The sequence below is a fragment of the Rhipicephalus sanguineus genome, chromosome 3, assembly GCF_013339695.2.
Source record: "Rhipicephalus sanguineus isolate Rsan-2018 chromosome 3, BIME_Rsan_1.4, whole genome shotgun sequence".
NCBI classification, from domain to species: Eukaryota; Metazoa; Arthropoda; class Arachnida; order Ixodida; family Ixodidae; genus Rhipicephalus; species Rhipicephalus sanguineus.
The window spans coordinates 172248425-172266927 of NC_051178.1; the positions used below are offsets into that span (position 1 = coordinate 172248425).

At 50.0% G+C, this 18503-nt stretch overlaps 1 protein-coding gene across 1 annotated transcript; it reads right to left on the reverse strand.

Moving 5' to 3' along the window:
* Positions 1 to 12641: 12641 nt before the first annotated feature.
* LOC119387672 (uncharacterized) lies at positions 12642 to 18089 on the reverse strand. Its single transcript, XM_037655135.2, has 2 exons — positions 15738 to 18089; positions 12642 to 13416 (listed from the first exon to the last, which is right to left on the reverse strand). Exons 1-2 carry the CDS (start codon positions 17905 to 17907, stop codon positions 12827 to 12829), a joined length of 2760 nt encoding a protein of 919 aa, XP_037511063.1. The 5' UTR covers positions 17908 to 18089; the 3' UTR covers positions 12642 to 12826.
* Between the last annotated feature and the right edge of the window lie 414 nt (positions 18090 to 18503).

The following is an 18503-nucleotide window of genomic DNA, read 5'->3' on the forward strand; positions in this document are numbered from 1 at the left end:
CCATTATAATGAAGCAATCTGTTTATCAACAGGTACATGCGAACGGCTGAAAAGTGGGTAAGTTCAACGAATCACCGTCAAGCGCTGGACACATGGTGCGAATTCGGATGCGATTCGTCGTACGGCTGTTCGTGCCAACAGCCGCATCCGACAGACGCCCAACAGGTTCCATCAGCGTGCGGAGACGATTCGCACGCCGCACGGGCATCCAACTTGCTGAATGTAGCCGCGCGGCTGCCGCGTCGGTCTGACGGCCGCAGCCAATGGCAGCGCGGGAGACGCCTGACGTCACGCCTCTGGTGGCGCGTTTGTTGCTTGTTTGTTTGTTTGCGCGTTTGTTGAACTACGTTCGGACGGCTCCGATCATGAAAAACGTTGGTTAAACTTTCTTTCCGACATCAAATAACTCATGACGTTTGAAGTGTGTCATTTGTGCAAGGCGGCGCCCGTTTCCGAACCACTAGCGAGATATCGAGCCGCGATGGAAGGCCACTTCGCAGCTAACAGCCGCACCGGCCGTCTCGGCGAACCGGCCGGCTTTGCTTCCACCGTTGCTCGTCAAATCGAGGTCTACGAGAAAACCAATTGCGCATGTAAATACGTGTCATCAGCGTAAAAGTTTTAATCGTGTTGATAAAAATAAGTGCTCGACGATCAGCTCGCGTTTGATCGCGAACGGCGCTAGCGACTACGTCCGCCTTGCTAGGCCTACGCTCGGTGTCGTGACAAGCCTACTCTCGGAGTCGCGAGTGAATGCGGTCTGTTGAGATGTTTGTCGCTTGCGAAGGCGTAGCTTTATTGGCAATGTTCTTACAGAACGAAGCTTGGCCGCGTAAGGTTGTTTGTTTTGCAGTCAACGAAGAGGATGCGATGTCTTCCGAGCGTGCAAGCCGGGGTGCCGTGTGTGGGCGGAGCCTGCGCGCTGATTGCTCGTTCGCCCCCATGTGTCCTGAATCGCCGTATACCGCGTGCGGCGTCGCACGTCGGATCGGATGCCGAATCGCACCATGTGTCTAGCGCTTCACAGAGAAGGCGGGAGTCGTTGCGTCGCGAGTTGGGACGATCGGCGACACCAATGTACGCAGCGCTCCTAACGGAGTGTATTCATAGCCATAGGTGTACATAAATATACGCGATACGCGCGCACTGAATAAGCCGAGGATATTCTCTGAGGCACCGAGACAGGCGTGCGCGGGTGTGTGCATGCGTGTGTGTGAGTGGCGGCGAATGCGGCTTGTCGCACGGCAATGTATATCGCCCACACGTGCGCGCGCCGCGTGCGCTAGCCGCATTCCTCTTCAAGGTCAACGCTCGCGCTGCTCTTTTCGTCCGCGGCATCGCGATGCGGCGAGCGAACGGTCGCGAAGATTCACTCAGCTGTCGCGGTTCGGGGGAGCACACGGCGCGCGTCTTGATCGGGGGGGGGGGGGGGGGGGGAGAAATACGCGGCAGTGTCAAAAGACGAAAGAGCGCGCGGTCGACCGTTGAATCTCTTTTCGGAGACGACGCGCCTGAGCGAGCATAGGGTGGGGGTGGGGGGGGGGGGGGGGGGAGGGCACCCCCCTAATCACGTAAGGAGGGCGCCGAATCGGCCCCACACTTTTACTATGTCGGATTTGTCCCGTCATCGTTCAAAGTGCAATGCAGTGACCACGCAGGGTGTTGATATTTAATTGCGGCTGAGGACACCTGATCATACATTCAAGGGACTGTTCACTTCCACACCCCTGGAAAGCCGGAGGACCAAACTTAGGACACTGTGAGCAGGCAGCACGTCATCGCTTCATTTTTATTTTTGCATCAATTACAAAGCTTCTCTTATTTCAGATTTGACCAATGGGGCAGGGGGGGGGGGGGCAAAATGTGCTCCCCCCCCCCCCCTCCCGCCTTATGGAGAACCCCGCGCACGACTATGTGTGGGAGGGTATTCCAGGGTGTCCACCGTACAGAAGCTATCCAGACATTTATGTTGAGAGGTGGTCACTAAAACTTTATACATAGTCTGCCGATACTTGCTCCTATGTACTCCATCTGCGAAAGAACACTTGGTGACGAGTAATGTAATGACGCATACTGAAAGCTATATGTATGAACTGTTCTGAACATCGTTTGAATTAGAAGCACTTTATGGGAAGTATGTGGGCAGTAGTTTCTGTGTTCACCTAAAAACACCATATTCAGTCTGAAACTGAAAAAACAAAAAAAAAAACGAGAAAAGGCATACACGAGTGATTCCCTGATGTCGGCAGCTGGTAGTAAAAGGTACAGCGGACGGCTCCGCGGCAATGCTATATAGGGCACTAGAATATTCTAGTACACTATGAATGAAGGAAAGAAGATTACTCTTTAAGGGCTCGTTTTTATTTGTTAGACACAATATTAATGAGAACTAACAGACAGCAATGCGAAGGAGAGTATAGGGGGTGTTATTTGTAGTAATTAGAATATAAATGTGAAGAAAGTAAAGTGGACGAAAAGATAACTCGCCGCCGGCAGGAACCGAACCTGCGACCTTCGAACAACGCGTCCGATGCTCTACCACTGAGCTACGGCGGCGGTCATCGCCCTTTCCACTTTATAGGGTATATATATGTGATTAAACTTAGGAGTGTTAGTCAGCGCCGATCGCAGCCATGGCGGCGAGTGTGGAACACTCTTTCTTCTGCCTTTTTGGCGTCACGTAGCACGTGATCTATTTTACGAGCAGGCAGCTGACCAATAATCCCTCGCATACTGCCTGAAGGCATCAAGTCTGCCAGAACGAGACCCATCGCTATGAATGAAGGAAAGAAGATTACTTTTTCAGGGCTCGTTTTTCTTTGTTAGACACAATATTAATGAGAACTAAGACAGCCATGCCAAGGAAAGTATAGGGGATGTTATAGTACACTATAGTAATATGGCCGGCTGACACGGTGCATTTATTATCGCAATCGAGTCATATCGGGACCGTATTTTTCGATCGCGATGGGCCATTTTGTACAAAGTGTGGAATAAAGTAAATCGTCGAAAGTTTTCTTTCCAATGTGGCCCGATGGCGATCGAAATGCACCGTGTGACAACCGTAGAAAATGCGCGCAATAAAGAGCAGCAGATACATATTAAAATCGTACCGCAGACAAAGTTGTGCTCATGTGAAATGCTATAGCTACAACTCTGTATGAGGCGCGCGTGCATTGTGCGTTTCTCTCCAATAATTTGAGAAAGGTTGAGGCTGCACCCAGGCACGATCGGCTGCTTCCTACAAAGCGGAGAAACCGCTTGCATCGTGCTTTATTGGCCTCGAGATCTTGGAGTGGCGCCCTCTCGCGTGCCGACGTCAGAGCGGGGACTCCGCTCTCAACCGCGCTGCAGCAGCCGCTGCTCCTGTATGCGGTTCGTCTGCTTCAGGCGCGAACTATGTCGAACGAACAGCCTCGCGACGGTCAACTAACGCCTGCAACGAATGTTTTCGAGTGTAATCTTGAACTCGTTTGAGTTGCGGCCCAATCGACAGGACCAAGAAATCCCTCGGATGGCCGACGAGTGCGTCGATGCCACCGACCGCATTGCTGGTAAGAAAGTGAAACTATGTGTGAGTGCTCTCGCTCGTTATCTTGTTTCCGCCGTACGATACTAATTAGTTTGGGTGTTTCTTTCGATATTTCAGTAAGCGTGCCGTTCCCCAGCATCTACAAGTATGTACATAAAGCTTGTGAAAGGTCGTGGTGCCTCATCGAGGGCGAGGTGGTGTACGACGCAGGCCACGTTGTTGAATGCGCGGTCGAGGCCGTCAACGGAGATCGCATCACCGTCGCAGCTCTCGTCCTGCAAACAAGTGCGCACGTGCCGCCTTGTTGCACACCCCCCTGCCGATGCCCATGATTGCAGTTTGTCCCGTAATGTTGGTTCAGTGAGAACGATATTACGTCGTAGTTCATATTAACACCGCACAGGGCCGTCGCATGGGTATTAGAATATAACAAATAGCTAATCGCTTATTGTACAACGCACAGGGCCACAGAGATTAACGTGGCGAAGGCAAGCTGGGTCGAGTTTCACGCCACGCAGCCTAACGAAAAGCTTAAAGAGCTCCGCTTTTAAAAAAGTGTCTGTACTGCCTCAGGTGAAAACTTTTAGGGAATGTGCACTAAACAGCGGCAACAGGTTTCGCTTATGAATTTATCATAAGCAGTCCGCTAGGCGCGCGGTTGCCTTCCTAAGTAAACTACGCATGTACACCATCCAAATGCAGCCGTAGTCTCAGATATCCTGCGCCGCTCAGCTGAGCTCACGAGGCGCGCTTTCCTGCGAGGCGATTCGGAGGCCGCGTCGACGGCACCGCACCTGGTGTAAGTCGCCTATGCTTATAGCCTGCGTGCAATAAACGGCCTAAGTATTGGCGAGGCACTTAAACACGGTCACAAGCTTATACCTAAGAGTGACGCGTACAGTGGGTAGCAGAAGTCACTGTACGCGAAGTGCTTGCTGCACACGGTCGATGAAGGCGTGGGGCGCTTTCCCATTTTGAGCTTGACTATTCACTTCTTCTTCAGCTTTGGGTCCTTAGGATAGTTGTGAAAGCCTTTTTCACGAGCGGACGAAGTACACTGAGGCACGGAACAGTACTTAACCATTGCGCAGCACTCACCGCGGAGACACGCGGCCGCAGTTCTAAGAAACAAAGAGCTGTGGTTCTAAATGAACGTTAAAAGCAGACCCACGGTTGTTCAAACAGCGTCACTAGCCACCATACGCAAGATAACCAATCTAACTGCTTTTTTGTTGAGATCTACCACAACGGTGGTTTCAACACGGCGCTGGGCCTACGTAGCAGACGAAAGCACGCGAATCCCCGATCTGACGTCATACAGGCGCCGTTCGCAGCGCCGCCATCGGTCGCACACCAGGCCAGTAAGGCTACGCTACTGAAGAGGAATGCAAATTTGCTCGTGCCATTTTTTCTCGTCTCAACCGTGACGCGTCTATAGATGCGAAGTGAATGAAGTTACACGGTGGTCACGTTGCGCGCATTTGTTGCAGCTCAAATGGATGGATGAATAAACTTTATTTCGGTCCCTCGGAACGCGCCCTATGTTTTTTTTTTTTTTTGCTCAAACATATGCTAAAGGCCATTAGGCGCTTAGTTTCAATTTGACACAAAGCGGTTCTTTAGCTTTTACAAAAGGCTTGGCCCCCGTGGCTTCCAGAGTGGTGGCGTACAGACGAAGCCGGCAGTCAAGGTGGTGTCTAAGTCATTTTGAGGAACGTATTATTTTTTCAGAGCAGTTATTTCGCATTTCGTACAGTCAGTGACGAAACCACATCAGTATTTTACTGTTTTTGTGAAAGTGAAGTACAACAGTACAATAATATTAATAATAAAAAAGAAGACGCGAAAGCGGCGGTGGGTTGAGCGGGAGAGGGCTGGCGGAGCAATCCAATCTTGCACGTCACATGGACACCTCCGCATGGCGGCGCCATGGTATGTCCTCGCGCCCAATAGACATTTTCACAGACGGCTCCCTGGGTGCCGCCATAATCCTCTCTGGGCTGCGCTAAATAGGCGTGACCCCCAAAAATGCACTGCCGAGGCTGTGACGTCAGCCTTTTACTCCCGCGCGCAGCCCAGCATGGCGCCGTTTTTTCTCTCCTGTGTAAAATTTATAAGGCTAAGTTATGCACCTACAGTCGGGCGCGATAGGAAGGTTATCGCGCGAGCGTCGACCGGCCTAGCGTCCCAGGGGCCTAGCGGCACGTTTCGGAACAGTGAAAATCAAGATTACGCATCCTTCTCGCCCTCGTTTGCTGTTGCATGCTACAACAGTCGCCCCTACGACGAACTCTGCACAATTTCACTCTAGTTTAAGCTTTCCATTCGTTGCGATTAAGTGTATTCTTCGTCGGCTCTTATCTCCGCGGATGACAACGAAATTGATGGGAACGATATGGTAAAGCTTGTGCTTGCACTGCGTCATTTGCACGACCTTAAGTTGCACAAAAATATCGCGTCGTCGTAACAAAAGAAAAAAAAATGAAAATACGCCTTCTTCAGACGGGAGTGAATCGCAGCTTAGGGAACAGCAAAAAGAGCGAGTGAAGCTTGCCTGATACCTCCCTCTCCCCGAAAGAGGATTGTGGGCCGTGGCGCTGTTGTAGTGCATGGTCGACGCTCGCGCGATAACCTTCAAATCGCGCTCGACTATACTTTCGCTCCCAGCGTCTACAGTTCGTGTCATACCGGCGTAATTCTGACTCGAACACTTACGTCACAGCCTTTGGCGCGCAGATTTGCAGCAACATGACGCGGTTATCACGAGCATTTGCTCATAGAAGTCGTCACACTGAAAAAAAAATGCTATCGCGTTTCTATCGGCGAGTTCTGTACGTCAACGACTTCCGTTGAGGAGTTCAGCTTCCGACGGTGATCCTGCTGGCGAAGGCCAAAATATTTGCTATATGGCATCATTTCGTTCGCGCTCATGCAGACTGGAAGTTGGCGTCTCATCGGTGCGCCGTACGCCTGTAAACGACCAGACAAGAGACAGGACCAGGACTAAAACAACAGCTCAGCTCAAAAGAAAAGGCGGCCCTATTGTATACTGAGTGACTCGGACTATCTCCACGAGAAATCTATTGACGGTTTCAAGATTGCGATAGTAGTAGCACCTGTTGTACCCCTATAGGCTTCCGGTCACTTCATTTATCACTCACCGAAGCGGAAAGCGCGCTCTGTCAGAGTGAGGAAAGGCTCTTTTATTAGCAATTATATAGACAGTCTCGGCTGGTTTTTGCCGTCGCCGTCATGCACCGTATATGTATATATATATATATATATATATATATATATATATATATATATATATATATATATATATATATATATATATATATATATATATATATATACACACACACAAAGTCCCAAAGAAAAATGCTTCCGAAGCGCGGAATCGAACCAGCGACCTCTCGCTTCACAGCGCGTGGCGCTAACAACGACGCCACAAAGCGCAGATCATTCAGGTAGCTAACGGCAAGCGTTATAGTATACACACCCTTTACCGCTGGCAGGACTCAGAGACGGCAGGCACTTATAAGCGTTTCTTTATTACCAGCGAGATGGCGCGAGGAGTGCAACGGGCGCATTTAAAAGTCCTTGACTAGCTCGCTCGCTTCTAATATTTGCGCAGGGGGAACCTTGCCCTTCCGCTGTCTGCTCACGCGGTAGTTGTTGCCGGGGGGTATACATGTTTCTGCAGCGTAGCAGCGCGTCCATCACGGGCCGCTTTTCTTGTTATCGCATTCATTGCTTCGCCCTTGCGGTGAAATTGTGACATTTTTTTTTCCCGCTTTCAGATAAAAGGCACCATAAAGTTAAGGACTAACTCTTACAATGTTTTGCATAGCTTAGAAGAATATTTGAAATATTTGGCTCTAAACGGAAGAAAAGCGTTGAAAATCTGCGGGCTACTCGCCAAGACACGTGATTTGTTCCCGGCCAAGGCTACTATGACTATTACTAACTACTATTATAGGCTACGTCGGCGCATGAAAGCGGAAGCCGTTCCGGGCCTGCGTTTGCAAACAGCGAAACCGAAGAATGAGAAAAAGGGACTGACTGTAAAGCACAGATGCGACTTCACGGCTTTCACGACAGGTGTGAAGACTGTGCTTTGGAGTCTGCAAGATGACGAAAGCGGTATAGCCCAGCCGCTTAGATATTGCACGCACTCTCCAAACGCAGTCACCATTCCCAGGATTTGGGGATATCTGTGCGTGGCGCCATCTCTCGGCGGCAGCAGCGGTGTCCTGCCACAGTGTTGCAGGCGTTACTGAAAAAAAGTAACTAAATACGTTACCCGTTACACTATAAAAAAAGGAACGCGTTAGCGCCCTACGTTACCTACAAAAAAAATGTAACGCGTTACCGTTACCGTTACCGAAAAAAAGTAACGGACGTTACCACTGCCGTTACTCCGCAATCATAAATTATAATCGATGTGTCTTTGCTGCACGAACCCACAATAGCAATAATTTAAATCTGAAATTTGTTTCACATAAAACTTCTAACCCAAACAACGAATATACCCAAAATTCTGATCTAATGAGTATTACTTGCACAAATGTACCGGACCTCAGCAATGGTATAGGGGCTTAAAGTTGCCTTTAGAGTTACGTGTGATGGCTTCTGACCCTGACACATGGTGAAGCCGTTTTTGTCAATGTGACATTATACAGAATATGAGAGTCAATCATCAACGCTATTCGCAAAGAAAGCATCAATGAAATCTCAAGAAATTGACAATAATTCTGATGGTGTGCTTCTGCTAGCAAAAGAAATGCGCGAATTTTGTAGTAATAAAGAAATGCTTAAAGCGGGGGACCAGTGGCGGATCCAGGGGGGGGGGGGGGGGCGATTGGGCGATCGCCCCCCCCCCAAAGCTATAAGCCAACCCAACCCCCCCCCCCCCGCTTTTCACCGCGAAGGCCATTTTTCAGAACGTAGAATTTTTTCAGGTGGTCGCTGTGTCCATCCCAATCCGAGACTAGGGAAGCACCCCTCACACAGCCCAGCGCTTTTGTTAAGAGCGAAACAGGCTTTCTAGAAAAGATTTCTTCTGCGTCCTGCATCTTTCAAATAGGCACCGACGAGCACAAGCCTCAACTATTTTGCTAAAGCAACTGCTGCCTTTATGGAAGCGAGCTAAAGTTTCCTCCCCACTCCCAGGGCCATCAGCTCTTCAGCAAAGCGAGGGGTCTTCAAATTCTCCCATCTTTTTCTCAGAGACAGGAGTCTGTTCTGTGTCATTCAAACTGGCATCTTTCGTCCCACCACGGCCGGGCTAGACTGCACGTGCGCGCTTGAGCGCGCACGTGCAGTCTAGCCCGGCCGTGGTCCCACAAAGCGTGCAGAACAAGTTACCTTTTAGTCAACCTTCAGCGGCTGGTCCAAAAAAAAAAAAAAGAAGGAAGGCAGGCAGTGGTGCTGTGAATTATATTCGCCGAAGTACCGAGCAAGCCTCCGAGAGCACGTGCGCGGGGTATAATCGAGCGCGACTCCGAAAGCTCCGTTTGACCGTCCTTAGGCTGCGGAGATAGAAAGGGCATTTTCTGGCAACACGACCGGCCAGAAAAAAAGGCAATGGGGAGGAGGGGGCGGGGTAACAAAGGGAGGCTTACTCCGAAACTACGTTCAAGGAATACTAGAGCTCGCCGTTGTGGGAATACTCATTTATCGAGCAGGTGGCCTGCCCTTCCCTCTTTCACCCTCCTCTTACCAACAACACTGATACGTGTTCCCCAATGTTTAGCGGAAATATGCGAAATTTTAGATAATGAAATGGCACTGAGCAATGCAACTAAGAACAAAAATAATGAGCATTTGGTTACTAACGTGAAGTTTTAAAGTTGGGCAACGCCCCCCTCCCCCCCCCCCCCCCCCCCCCCCCAACAACCAACCGCCCCCCCCAAAGCAAGCGCCTGGATCCGCCCCTGCGGGGGACAGACGGTCCGGTTTTTCATGCGATCCGACGGCCGACGCCGCGGTGGAGGAGAGGGAATGGTGGCTGTACGATGCTATGAAAGGCACCATTCCGGTTTCCCCTCCGCCGTGTCGGACGTCGAATCGCATGAAAAATCGTACCGTCTGTCTCGCCCTTAAACGGGTTAGTTACGTAAAAAAATATCTGTGCATAAACATTTTTTGTTCATTTTAACCTGTATATTTACCGAAAAAATTGCGAGCGTTGATGTGAGGGTGTTCAAGATCAGCCTCACTCGCTCAGGAGTTCAATAACCAGAAACTTCGCTGCAGTTGCAGATAGAAAAAGCAAAATTTATTTTTTAAAACAAAGTTGATAGGCCTTATCAACTTTGTAGCTACTATAAAACGTCGCATATTTAGACATTTTTCAAAAACAGTTTCCTTAGCTCTACAAGTTTCAAACAATGTTACTTTACTCTTTGTTGCGCATACATTTCATACACAAAATGTCTTCTTTGTAACGATAATATTTCTGTTTACAACGTCGTGAACTTTCGAGAACGACAGGTAATGAAATTGGTCCCTCCGGATTGAATGTGTTTGATATTTTTTCCTTCGTAAATTATGCAGTTAATGAGGAAATTAAGTTCCTTTTCGGGCTACTGGCATGGGACATGGATAAAATATAAAATACTCAATCAAATCTAAAATATCTATTTTCGGATCCGTGTCGATCTCTCGTGGAATCACCCGTTTGCAATAACGACGATCAGTACACTAACTGCGGTAATGTCTGCCGTGTAGCTACCTGTAACCGTGGTTAGCCGTAACCGTAGTTAGCTTAACCGCGGTTAAGGCTGTTCGTGTGACAGCGGTATTAAGGTAGTGAGTAAAAAAAAAAGATTTTTTTGCGTTACAAGAAAAAGTTCTACGTTTCGCGTCCCGCTCGCACTCTTTTTCAGGGTTTTCTTCCAGCCGGGGGTCACGCCAATTCTCCACAATAAGGCAGCCTCTTGATCGGCAGCGCACCTGTAGACCGGTTGACGTTACCGGCTGTCGCCTGGATCGGCCAGAATTCTACAGAAAGCCGCTTAAGTCGACGACGTGGGAGTTGTCGAATTCGATGCGGTGGTCGTTTACCATGCTATGCTCAGCGAGTGTACTCCTTTGTCACGCGAACTTGCGGGCATAGTTTTTATGTTGTCGCAGCCTTTCGGGGGAGTCCTTTGTTTCCCCCACGTACAAAATTTCACGACCACCAGCCCCTGCGCTTTCTCTTCGGCCGGCCTGTCATTTGGGCACGAAAAGGCGCAGGTGCCAGCAATCCACCTGCTACATCCACTTCCACGAGAAGCATGTCCGTACAGTTTCTCATAGCGAATTATGCGGCTTTCATCAAGCTTTGTGTGGCGATGGCCAAAACCTCCACACAAGGAGTCGGCGCGTCTTAAGAAATTGGTCCCAACAATTTCCACAAAAAAGGAAAGCGATTCCGCCCGCGCTTTCTTGGTCAATGCCTGGCAGGCCGACAGCAGTCCGACGCTGCGACAAAAGAATTTGTCGGGGCGAGCTCTGAGAAGACTGCACCCCCAGGATGAAAAAGTAACGAGTAACGTGACACCACACGTTACCGAAAAATGTTAACGTAAGTACGTTACCCGTTACAGTTTCTAAATTGTAACGAGTACGTTACTAAGTTACCGAAAAAAGTAACGCGTTACCGGTAACGCCGTTACTTGTAACGCGTTACCGCCAACACTGTGCCATAACTGAATGAGAAATAGGCGAAAAAAATAACATATCTCTTGAAAAAAGCTAGTTATCAAAACGACTCCGGGTTCTATACAGCGGAGACCTACTGGAACATTTTGGTAAAATTGCAGCACCGCACTACAAAGATTGTGGCTTCCCAGGACGATTGAACACGACCCACTAGAAACATATGGGGCCCCACTGTAAAATATTAAACACGCTGGGAAGCCACGTGATTTGTAGTGCGACAATAATTTTTACAGAATATTCAATTAAGTCTGCTGTATAGAACCGGGAGTCGTTTTTGATAACTAGCTTTTTTCGTCAGATATGACTTTTTTCGCCTATTTCCGATTCAGTTACGGCAGGCCACCGCTGTAACCAACGAGAGATGGCGCTACGTGCACATGTCCCCAAATCATGGTCCCCCCCCCCCCCCCACCCCACCCAAGCCACACCAGCACGTACCCCTCAAGCCTCACCAGTAACAACCTAACCCCCCCCCCCCTTAAAAAAAGAAAAATTCTGATGACGCCCATGGTCAGTCGCTACAAAAAGTTTATAATATGATGGCGCATCTGTGTGCGCTCGCCGATAAACGACAGACACATGCGGCACATTGCTCACAAAAACATCGCATGTTACTTTCATTTTTCCGGTTTTATTTCGAACATTAGCAACATTTGACAGTAGTACACATTTCTTCCATATGTAAAGACAGAACAAAGGAGGTCATTGGTAAGTGCCTCCTGCCATCGCATGACCGCACAGTCAAATGCGTCGATGACGAGGGTTACACACCCACGTGCCGTAGTGCATGCACACAAATAATAAAAGGTTAGCGGGCGCTGCAAAGTTGCAGTGAACAAGACATGTCGTTACAGCGTGAGAAAAAGGTTACGTACGGATGCTTACGTACACACAATGCACGTACGGACAACGGCGGCACCCAAGATACTCCTATTTTAAATAAATCACCTGCACATGAGAACGTCTTATACCGTGGCAGTCGTCCATCTCTTAACAAGGATAGTTTCGAAGTACGCGTGACCCGTTATCGTAGGCAGGGAGATCCTGCGACAACTTTCGGCGCTGGTCGAATAACCTACGTTTTTTTGGAGTGTGAACAAAGCCCACATTGCCAAAATAGCTCACAGTGTACCGACACCGAGCTTTCATTGAGTCCAACGACTCGCTCAACAGTTGACACATAAAGAGCGTTTCAAATTAAAACGCAGACGTTGTAAATGCTACCTATTGATAGTTTATATGCGTGTTTGTGTTTTTGCAAATGTTAGTAGTGCTTTGTTTTGTGGCTTTGAGAGGAATAGTTCAGCGTCACCACTTCAAAGCGGTGTGGGAAGTCAGTTCTACGCGTGAGAAAAATGTGCACCTGATAAAAGTTGAGTTTCTGCACGTACACGAACACGTTAAACTCAGAGTGAGGCGATAAATGTAAGTACGTCCCCGGTAGACTTTACCTAATGCAGAAACAAATATTAATTCAGATCAAGTGAGGTCTTCAACAACTGGAAGAGCAGCACTCGTTGTCCTGGTGTCCTCTTTTCCCATCATCCTGCAACTGAAGTTCTCGCGAGGCGGGGCAGCCATTCATTCGAAGCTAATCTCGGTCGGGTGTTTCGAGTGAGTGTGGTTCCGAAGGGTTCGCAACTCGCGAAACTTTTTGCCGCAAACCTCGCACTGGTGCGGCCACTCGTCGAGGTGCGCGAGACGGTGTCTTTTGAGGGCGTACGAAGTGGCCAGCCGCCTGGGGCAGAGTGGGCACGCGAATGGCCTCTCCCTGGTGTGACTGCGCACGTGACGCTCCAAGTGCTCCTTGATGACGAACTTGCCGGGGCAGAGGTGGCACGCGAACTTCCGGACGTTGTTGTGCCACATAAGGTGCCTGTGCAGGCTCGCGCTGTTGGAGAACGCGTTGGGACACAGGTGGCACCCGAACGGCCGCTCTCCTGTGTGCACGCCGCGTATGTGGATCTGCAGCGAGTCGTTCAGGCCGAACGACTTGGTGCAGTGAGGGCATTTCATCGGCCTGAGCCCTTCGTGCACCAGCTGGTGGTGTCGGTCCAGGCTGGACTTGCACGACAGCACCTTGGAGCACGACGGACACTGCCAGGTCTTGGAAGTGCCACCGCCCAACGCCGACTTGGGGGCCTCCTCGTTGTCCTCGGAGCTTGGCGGTGCTGCAGAGTTCGCACAGGTATCGGAGAAAAAAAAATTAAGAGTATGTTTCAAGACCCCATCAAAGTTTTCAGAGCGGGATCGAACGTAGCATTCTTTTGTTATAGTAACGTTTCCAAAAAGGCGCGTTTACACTAGAGCGACACGACACCGATTTCGGTCTGCCGACTGTCGCCGGGAGTGTCTTTTGTCGTGTCGTCGTCCTATTTACACTGCAACGACGCCAACAGTCGGCAGATCGTCTGTGAAAGACGCCGTCCGCGTCTTATCGTGCTCCCAGCCTTTCTTCGGTCGATTCTCTTGTCACACAGAAGGCGCGCACAGCGACACCGACTAAACATGCGTGCAAAAGTTGAAAACGGGGGACCACCTGCTGCTCGTTTAGGCCGTCCTCCCTCCTCTACCACTGTCCCTCTCGGTGTAGCGGCGCGGCCCCCACCACTCCTTCCGGCGTCAGGAAACGGGGGTGCGGACAGACAAAGGGAGGCAAAGAAAAGGCGTCGGAGGGGTGCGTGAGATGCCCATTATCAAATGCCCGAGGATGTCGAAGGGGATCTCCCCCTTCAACGTTCGAAGTAACATGGGCAAATTTTCGCTCGGCCAGAGATCTCCCGACGACCTGCCGACGACCAGTCTCCCGATGCGTTTTGCTGGTGTTTGCCATCATGTTACACTACTACGACATGCTGTCTTTGGAGGCGTCGGGGTCCTCGTCGGCCTAGTGTGACCAGACGGTCCGGCGACATCGTCGGCCGACCGTCTGCGTCGGTGTCGTGTCGCTCTAGTGTAAACGCGCCTTTACAACATAAGAATAGATACAACCTCCGCCCACGGAACCGCGGCGCGCTTGTCAATCACCTAACGGAACGTGCAAGCTAGTTTCCTTTCGAACCGTAAGTAGTTTTTCTGTGCTTATGTAAATACCACGCACGCATATCAAAAGCTGAAGGTTCATCATTTCTACTTAAAATATTATTTTTGGCCAATCAGGGATGTCAGAATCTCTGATAAAATTTTCTAGGCCGTTCAAGTTTTCGACGTGAAACCAGCGATACAAACACGCGTCTGTATGGGAACACGGAGTATCTGACACGCGCTAAAGAGGCTCGACGTCACGGAAATGAGCCAGTGTTATTGGATAGAACGTCTATGAAAATTATATCTGGGTGGGACAGTGATGGCTGTGGGCGAAGCTTGTATTTATTCTTAAGGTTGTAACCCACTACAGATGGATTAAAATTATTGCGCTACAGACGCAAAAATTCGTAGGAATCCCTTATGCGATTGCTTAAGGAGACGTATAGAAGCGAAATTCATGGTCAGCTTATACGCCGGTATTACAATTAACTTTAACCACTACTTCGACGTTCCCATGTAGCTTGTAACGGCGCGCCACTGCGAGAGTTTTGCCAAAGAGAAGCAAAGTTGCGGAACCTGTCCGCTGGCTGTCCACGCCACGTGGGTTATTTTTGGCAGCACATGTGTTGTGGCCGATGGCGGACACCGCAGGACGGTCACATTGCGCATCTCACGAGCCACTTAAGGCTTTCGCCTTAATAATTATGCTGGAAGCGTCCATCCTTGGAAGGACATTCCTGTGTTCGGTGATGCTCATGGGTTCCCACGCTTTACTTTTTTCGGTGCATTGAAACAAGTCAAATCAACTACACACCTTCGAACACCGCTTGCTCGACTAAGACAGAGAAGGAGATAAACACTAAAAGTGCTGGGGGTTTCGGCATGAAGTTCTCACAAGGTAAGCAAAGAGGTTAAGAAATAGCAGGAGAGTGAAAACCGTCAATGGGATAAGTGAAACGAACGACAGGATCGGTGTAATGATAAATAAAGTTTAAAAAAAAACAGCATCAAGCACTGGTGCCGCTCGCTCTCGCCCACTGTGCTGTTTCGCACGTGCACTGGTTGGAGCTTTAAATTCCTGCACCTAAACCCAGATATATTGAACACGGGCATATGAAATCATTTGCGCTAAAGAACACTTATCAAAAGTCCCACAATGCTATGAGATGAGAACATGAACGCGTTTCTTACGAAGTGCAGAGACTATTCCTATGCACATTCCTTCTCCCTTTCGTGTCGGGGCTTCCCCTACAGCTGCGGGAGATTTCCTTCTTCTACGGCGCGTTTTCGCACGCTTTAGCTCGCACATAGAACAAACGATGCGCAGGGCAACGTTATCGACTTGGACTTTATACGGGACGTCACAGCGACGGCAAAAATGCGCCTGAAGTGTCCATACAAATGCAATAAAACATGCTCCGTCGCCTCCTAGCTGTACGCATCACGCATGGACTTCTACACTCACCCTGTGCCAACTTTTGGCGGGCAGCGCCTTTGGCCGCGTTCGGGGGAGGTGCGCCGTTGTCGTTGTGGTCGTACTGTGGAGGGTGCCAGGTCACAGCTCTAATGCGCTTCGGTTGGGAAGTACCTGGGCCGTTGTCGGATTCCGTGATGCTTGCCGGGGCGATACGTGCTTTTGCTTTGTCGAGGGAGCTCCCGTGAAAATGTTTCGATCGCTGCGCCGCTTTTGCGCCGTTGGCAACGTGGTCACAGGAGAAGCCTCTCTTGTGCTGCACGGCTTTGCCATGGACGGCATTCGGAGTAGACGGCGGTAGCTCAGCGTTGTTGGGGATGTGGTCTTTCGAAAGATGTCCCGGACTCTCGTTGGCGACGGGGTCCCCGCCAGACGCAGGGTCCGGACTTTCGTTGATGACGACGTCCCCACCAGACGCAGGGCCCGCTACGCACTGGGCCGACGATAGTTCATCGACGTTCTTGTTGCCTAGTCCGTCCGGGCTTTCTTCTTCGGCAACGTCCAAATGGCATGACACCGGGACCGCGTCTTCCTCTTGCTTCACGACTTGCTCGAGAACTTCGAGGTCTAGCACGGGCTTCAATGCAAATGGCAGAGCAGGCGGGTTTTCTGTTGTGCTGTCCGTTTGGACTACCGGTTCCCCTTGCTGTGCCGAACTTCCTTCTTTGGTTGTGTCCTCCTCGCAGGCAGTGCGCCAGTCTCCCTGACTCTGATTAGCGGAGATATCGGTGACGATGACACCACCGTATGATGACTCGCGTCCTGTACGTGAAAACGAGCCTGTGTTCGAGGTTTCACGCCAGCGAGATTCAGTGCACGATGTAAGCAACGGCGTGGAAGTCACTTCGTCGTGCGAGGGTCGCTGTTCAGAGTTCGAGGCACAATTGCCGCGGTCGGCGTCTTTTGTAAGCTTCGGGGAATTCGTCAAGGACTTCTCCGGTTGTGACGGTTCGGTGCCAGAAATGCGCAGAGCAGACTTTTTCCACAGCGGTGAAACATCCTGCCTTTTAACACCAAGCGGTGAAGTAGGTGCTCCATAGGGTAGGAGCTGGTTATTTGCAATGTTGTTAACTCCTGGTGTGGTGCCCTCGATGCTGGGCACATCCTCAGCTGACGGACGAATCACGTCGCTCCCTGAAAAGACCGCAGGTGCGTCATTTGCAGATAGGAAAATGTATTGCAGAGGGCTTAATATAGCTTGGGCCACTGCAAGTCTTTCAATGCTGCGCTTAGAATCGGAGGCCCTGAGTTCCGCCTGTGACGGTCTCTTGTTCGGCGTCACAGGTTGGCTTTGAGGACTAGATTCCCCTCTCCCAATGCTGTTATTCAGCGACGTGCCACGAACATTGTCACCGAGCGTTGGATTGAGAGCTGTGGCTTGCTGCGCAGGCCTTTGGTTCGCCCACTCGTTGTTAAGCGCAGTGCTGCAGCTTTCAACACCGAAAATTGTCGGGTTCTGAGAAGATGGCCCCGCACTGCTTGGGCTCATAACAACCCGTCCATGGTCACCGGCGATAAGCCGCTGACCTGTTTGGTACGCCTTCTGTGCGTAGTTATTCAGCTTGATACTTGAGCTAGAGTTACCTGGAGGAACACTGAAGTTGTTGGAAGAGCTCGTCATCTGCGTCTGTTGTTCGGTTTGGCCAGGCCCGGGAAAACTACGCCGCGTTCGGGGCCATTGATGGGCTTGAGTTTGCTCCAAGGTTACGTTCGCCGCTCTGTTCTGCCCGTAAGGTGTCGCGCTCGGCGGGTCATTCATACCGTACCCAAGCGCGCTCAGGCTCGAGACCAGCTTTTCAAGCAGGATATCAGTCTGGCGCGAGGCATCTCGGCTGTGTTTTTGAAGGTGAAGAAGAAGACTGCGCTTACTCGGCCAGACTGACTCACAAAATCTGCAGCGCAACGAACCAATCGTATGGCGCGTGTAGCGAACTCTCTCGAAATCGTTGCCACGGGAGTTGATGAAAGACTCAGCGGTAACAATGCCGTTCGTTGAAGCAGGCTGATGCGAATCGGGGAAATGCTCGGGCGTCAGGGTCAGGCTGAACCTGAGAACACCGTCGTTACTCTGCATTGGTGGGTTATCATTTCTCAACGTGCCCTGTCCAACGTTAGCGGGCTTTGGCAGAAGTGGGCGCGAGGGTCCAGCCGACGGTTTCATGCTTCTAAGATCTACGATAAGAGGAAGATATAGAATGTCACAGAGAAAATATTCTTCGGGTAAGTTTTCCACAAGATGTAGACGATCGATAGAGCGTCTCAAGGATCATGTCGGTCGTTCGAGTTCGCCGTGCTTTACAAACCCGATGGCCGGGTCAGCCCAGTGCACAAACTCAGCTACCGTCACAAACTCGGATTCCGTCACAAATGACCTGCAAGTAAATAAAGAAAAATTAAATACTCTTTTTTTTTCATAAGGCTTAACAACAAATGCAGGGAAGCGCAACAATGACATCGCCGCGCCACCTAACACCGAAACTGCTTACCATGGCGCCATAATCACGTGTGATGTGAAACGTAGCCGCTTCGGCCGAAAGTGTATTGCAGCTCTAAGCCTGCTCGTATATATATATATATATATATATATATATATATATATATATATATATATATATATATATATATATATATATATATATATATGTGTGTGTGTGTGTGTGTGTGTGTGTGTGTGTGTGTGTGTGTGTGTGTTGTGTGTGTGTAAGAGCTCGAACCGCAATTCGTTAACAGTTCAAAAGCATATGCTCAACAGACAGT

Excerpts from the sequence above, each read along its gene's own strand:
- LOC119387672 (XM_037655135.2), bottom strand. The coding sequence starts at position 17,907 with ATGAAACCGTCGGCTGGACCCTCGCGCCCACTTCTGCCAAAGCCCGCT. Across the intron at positions 13,417-15,737 it reads CCGCCAAAAGTTGGCACAGG|CACCGCCAAGCTCCGAGGAC; the intron begins GTGAGTGTAGAA and ends CGAACTCTGCAG.